General features: G+C 36.3%; 1 protein-coding gene across 1 annotated transcript; it reads left to right on the plus strand.

Annotated features, from left to right (window-relative positions):
• The first annotated feature begins 3,845 nt into the window (after window positions 1-3,845).
• On the plus strand, window positions 3,846-5,418 carry LOC137039503 (granzyme B(G,H)-like). Its single transcript, XM_067414810.1, has 5 exons — window positions 3,846-3,965; window positions 4,057-4,207; window positions 4,390-4,522; window positions 4,863-5,111; window positions 5,203-5,418. Exons 1-5 carry the CDS (start codon window positions 3,902-3,904, stop codon window positions 5,359-5,361), a joined length of 756 nt encoding a protein of 251 aa, XP_067270911.1. The 5' UTR covers window positions 3,846-3,901; the 3' UTR covers window positions 5,362-5,418.
• Window positions 5,419-6,198: the final 780 nt, after the last annotated feature.

Below are 6,198 nucleotides of genomic sequence, written 5' to 3' on the forward strand. Positions count from 1 at the left end.
AAACACAGGCAGGGAATAATATTAACCTTTGAAATTTGTCACGGATTTGTCATACTGTCATGTATGCTACTTGGAGTTTCCTACTGTTACTGTACTGCACAGGGGATATTATCGTTAATGTTGTCTCACTAAGAAACTTTCAATTTAATCAGAAATTGTTTAGACAGTCAGTAAGTAGATGAAATCACTGCTTGCGGGAATAGTTTTAATTGCCGCTTCTTCAGTATCAGACGCTGGGTGAAGCCTGCTTGATATTGTCCAAGGTTAGAAAAATTGTCCGTGGTGAAATGGGCCAAGCAAACAAACAACTTTTAATTAAATTGTTGTGGTATCTGGTTAAAGCTAAACATCCACCATGCCTGTTGACAGTTTTGTTCTGTGGGAAGAGTATAAAAAGTCCTCACATCCCCTGCACAGCCTGGAACATAACATTTATTTCCATAATCTACCATTTTTGCTATCCTCGCATGACGCATGTTTATTCACAATACCTGCCCGCTTGGCCTTACATGTGCTGGCATATGCAAATGTTGGGGGCGTACATATTAATGATTCCAACAGTTGCGTCACACTCAGTATTATATTGAGAATCGCCAGTTTTTCTGTGGTGTTTTTCACAAACAAGATTTACATATGAAGGAGGATGCAATGGTGTTTGAGACTCACTGTATGTGATGTCCATGTACTGATTGTTATTCAACTATGCCAAAGTTAATTCAATTTTTCATTCTAGGGCACCTTTAAGGCATTTTTACTTAGAGGCCCACTGAAGTGCATTGAAACGAATGTGCGCCAATTTATTCAATGTGCTGACGTATTTTCCCCTCAAACGGCTCTAGCTGTTAGCAACTCAACCCCTTTTTTGAAACAGCCAATATCGTTTTGTTAATATACAGTTCGACTAGAACCTGTTTGGTAAAGCCAGTTTCCTCTAACCGTTTATCATCATGATATCCCCCATATCGCTTTGAAATACAGCATTCTGTGCAGAATTCAAATGGATCCGAAATGTTTTGTTGTCTGCACTGACTTACGCATATGATCCGTGCTGCGCTCTCGTGTCTGTAGTCTAACTTTAGACCAGAGCCATTGGTGTGTGTGTATGTGTCAGTGCGTGCTGCTGCGGTGCGTGAAACTAACGTGAAAACAGACTTAATTCGCCTCAACTGAAAGCATATTTACACTGAATCGTTTACTATCGCATATATTGTGCCATGAGCCTTTTACCATGTAGAAATGAGTAAATGTGTGAACAGCTGACTGATTTCAGCCACAGCTTCAGCAGTGTAGGGGGCGGGCTTTAGATTCTAGAGAGCATTTTGATTGGACAGAAGATTTGACGAGAAGGTGAAGTCTGCGATGATGTCCTCAAAATCTGTAGCCTAATTCATATTAATGGAAGTGAAAGACTGTAAGCTTTGAATGCTTATATCTCCTAAGTGCAAATTTTGTCATTGTTTTGGAACACACCAGCTTATTTATAACTTTAAGGCTAACATGGCCATACTAAAAGCTTCATTTTTGATTTCAGTTGGCCTTTAAATCATATAAAAGACGGTATGTCAAGCCATACAAACAACTCACATCAGATGTGTTTATAGAGCCCTCTTCTGGCAGAAAGGGTCCATCACAACACAAAAAAGCATGCTATGAAATTGTGCCCCATGTATGTCTATATGTGGAAATGCCAACCATATTTTTAAATATTTTGTGCTGATTTAATACATGCATTATGGAATTTTCAAATCAGATGAACAATTCTGAAGATATTTTGTACTGGATTTGTATAGAAAAAAGGGTCTCGGCATTAAACAATGTTTCGTATGACAGCTGATGAGCTGAATTATAGATCTTGCTATGGATGTGAAATTTAAAGGCATCCTTCTAAAGAAAGTAAAATTGCTTCAGCTTTTCCACACTGTACAGGTCCTTCTCAAAAAATTAGCATATTGTGATAAAAGTTCATTATTTCCCATAATGTAATGATAAAAATTAAACTTGCATATATTTTAGATTCATTGCACACCAACTGAAATATTTCAGGTCTTTTTTTTTTTTAATACTGATGATTTTGGCATACAGCTCATGAAAACCCAAAATTCCTATCTCAAAAAATTAGCATATTTCATCCGACCAATAAAAGAAAAGTGTTTTTAATACAAAAAAGGTCAACCTTCAAATAATTATGTTCAGTTATGCACTCAATACTTGGTCAGGAATCCTTTTGCAGAAATGACTGCTTCAGTGCGGCGTGGCATGGAGGCGATCAGCCTGTGGCACTGCTGAGGTGTTATGGAGGCCCAGGATGCTTCGATAGCGGCCTTAAGCTCATCCAGAGTGTTGGGTCTTGCGTCTCTCAACTTTCTCTTCACAATATCCCACAGATTCTCTATGGGGTTCAGGTCAGGAGAGTTGGCAGGCCAATTGAGCACAGTAATACCATGGTCAGTAAACCATTGACCAGTGGTTTTGGCACTGTGAGCAGGTGCCAGTTCGTGCTGAAAAACGAAATCTTCCTCTCCATAAAGCTTTTCAGCAGGTGGAAGCATGAAGTGCTCCAAAATCTCCTGATAGCTAGCTGCATTGACCCTGCCCTTGATAAAACACAGTGGACCAACACCAGCAGCTGACATGGCACCCCAGACCATCACTGACTGTGGGTACTTGACACTGGACTTCAGGCATTTTGGCATTTCCTTCTCCCCAGTCTTCCTCCAGACTCTGGCACCTTGATTTCCGAATAACATGCAAAATTTGCTTTCATACGAAAAAAGTACTTTTGACCACTGAGCAACAGTTCAGTGCTGCTTCTCTGTAGCCCAAAAGTGGCTTGACCTGGGGAATGCGGCACCTGTAGCCCATTTCCTGCACACGCCTGTGCACGATGACTCTGGATGTTTCTACTCCAGACTCAGTCCACTGCTTCTGCTGGTCCCTCAAGGTCTGGAATCGGTCCTTCTCCACAATCTTCCTCAGAGTCCGGTCACTTCTTCTCGTTGTGCAGCGTTTTTTGCCACACTTTTTCCTTCCCACAGACTTCCCACTGAGGTGCCTTGATACAGCACTCTGAGAACAGCCTATTCGTTCAGAAATTTCTTTCTGTGTCTTACCCTCTCGCTTGAGGATGTCAATGATGGTCTTCTGAACAGCAGTCAGGTCGGCAGTCTTACCCATGATTGCGGTTTTGAGTAATGAACCAGGCTGGGAGTTTTTAAAAGCCTCAGGAATCTTTTGCAGGTGTTTAGAGTTAATTATTTGATTCAGATGATTAGGTTAATAGCTCGTTATGAGAACCTTTTCATAATATGCTAATTTTTTGAGATTTTGGGTTTTCATGAGCTGTATGCTAAAATCATCAGTATTAAAACAATAAAAGACCTGAAATATTTCAGTTGTGTGCAATGAATCTAAAATATATGAAAGTTAAAAAAATGTTCATTACATTATGGAAAATAATGAACTTTTATCACAATATGCTAATTTTTTGAGAATGACATGTATTTATTATTGCATAATCAAACTCTTTTACATACTTGGATTGAATTATTATCAAGTCATTTGTAAAAGATACAGAGTGTGTAAAACTGTTTACATTTGCTCAGTGAGCCCTCTAGTGGTGTAGACTGTAAAAACCTATGTTAAAACGTAAAAAAAAAAAAAAACTCTACTCTGATTGGCTAGATTTACATGCCACTTTACATTCGAGGCTCTGTGCACTGTCAGCATGTTTAATAATTTTGTTGCCAACCCACAAAGATTATCAAGTTTTCTAATCTGAATTAGTGATGCTACAAACTGGCAGTTAAATAATACTTACTGGAAGCTCATAGTCTCCACCCAACTTTTGAAGGTATTTATATTGTGTTTAACCTGCAAGAGCTCACTGGTCGTCTTCTTCATCATGGCCATCATCATCATCTCTCTGCTCCTGCTGGCCTCTCTGATGCCACACTTGACCTTCACTGGTGAGAGAAAACAAAACACTAATAACCTGAGTTTTATACCATACATATCAGTAAGGCAGAAACATACTAACTAACACTGTCTTTCTGTTAGCTCATGTGAATGTGGGTATAGTGAACGGCACAGAAGCCAAACCCCACTCCAGACCTTACATGGTTTCTGTTCAGGTGAATAGGTTATATATCTGCGGTGGATTCCTTATTTCTGATAGATTTGTCATGACTGCCGCACATTGCAGAGAACAGTAAGACCTTGTTTGATATGCAATATTTAGTTAGCTAATTATATTATTGTTATTAGCTTAATTATGTAGTTTTTTCACGGTATGTTTTTAAATAATGTAAGCTGACAACACAATCATATACTGTGAAATATTAATTATGACTTTGGATACCAAGTTTTTGCTAAATACATTTCTTTTAACAGTTTTGAAGTTCTGACAGTTGTGCTAGGTGCACATGAGCTACATAAAAGCAAGTCCCGGATCAATGTGGATTCCTACCATAAGCATCCGGACTATAAAAGACCATCCCATCATAATGACATTATGCTTTTGAAGGTAACAAACTACATTACTAAAACTATTAATATTTGGGTTGCACTTTATTTCACAGTATGTGTACTTACAGTGTACTTACCTAAGAAAGTAATGCTAATATAAGGTAACTACATGGGTTAAGTTTAGGTTTAGTTTCCGGGTTAGAACCTAGATATAACCCAGTTATTAATAATAATGACATAGTATGTACATGGAGAACATGACTGTAAAAAAAAGTGCTACCAATATTCTTTTTTAGGAAATAGTGGTACAATCCTGTCGGTTTTATATTACACTTCTTACTCCATCTGGAAGATGATCAAATCCTTCTATTGATGACGATGCCGTTTTTGGTTTACAGCTAGAAAAACGTGTGAAACTCAACAACAATATAAACTGGATACCCATACCAAAGAAAGAAGAAGATATCGAAGCAGATACTGTTTGTAGTGTTGCGGGATGGGGAATTACAGAAACTGGCAAAATAAGTGATCGCCTTATGGAGACAAATGTGACAGTCATGAAAAACAGCGAATGTGAATTAAAATGGAAGGAATATTATTCAACTTCACAGATGATATGTGTACATGGCCATGGAGGAAGCTGTACAGTATGTGTAAATAAACAACAAAAACAATTGAGTAACCAAATCTTAATGTGTGACAACACATGACTTATGTGTTGATCTGTGTTTTTAACAGGGGGATTCAGGAGGTCCTTTGGTTTGTGGAAACACTGCAGTTGGTGTCACATCCTTCGGAGACCCTGATGGTTGTAATTCAATTAAACAACCTGAAGTATATATTAAGATTTCAGCATATCTTCCATGGATTAAGAGCATTATTGGAAATGTAAATTGAGTTGCAGTTGAAATCAAACATTTTTGTTGAGTTGATTTGCCCCCAAATCCTCTTTCAATAAACATAATATACATTGCAATATACATATGTGCTGTGCATTTTTTCTCTCAGTAACAAAAAAAAAAAAAAAACGCATAATAAAAATCAAAACAGTGAGAAAATAGCAGTTCAGAAAGCGATGTGGATATGTTTGCTCAAGCTTTCCCTCGTGAAAAAAAGTATACTTTATTGTATTTCAAATATATTCTCTTTTCTGATAGTATATTAGAAATATACTTACAAAAAATTTACCATTTCTAAATATATAAAAAATGTATTAGCATCATATTTCACAATACAACTTTTAACACACTTTAAAATAATTGTATTTTAGTATATTTTAGAAAAATATATTTTAGAAAAATATACTTTAAATGAAAGTTCAGTGTACTTTTGTAAAGTGTACTTATTTGAACATTACTTTAAAATATATTTTTTTATATTTTAAACTTATGCTCAAAATTGTCATTGTTAACAATGCACTAAAAGCATATTTTAAAAATACATAATTAATATCATTAAGCTGTATAAAAAGTTATACTGTTTAAGGTTATTTATTCATGCTTAACTGTTCAAGATTAAGCATGAATAAATAAGTGATAATAAATTATTATTATATAAATAAATTATTATATGGACTAAAAGCCCATTTTTAAATATATGCAGTGTATGCTATAAGCCCTACTTTAGTTGTGATTTAAGTGTAAATATGTTTAATAAGTTTACACTGGCAGAGAAGAATCGTGTTACAATCGTACACACAAATCTATATTAAACCAACAGCATACTTAAAATACA

This window comes from Pseudorasbora parva, chromosome 14 (assembly GCF_024679245.1).
Source record: "Pseudorasbora parva isolate DD20220531a chromosome 14, ASM2467924v1, whole genome shotgun sequence".
Classification (NCBI taxonomy): Eukaryota; Metazoa; Chordata; class Actinopteri; order Cypriniformes; family Gobionidae; genus Pseudorasbora; species Pseudorasbora parva.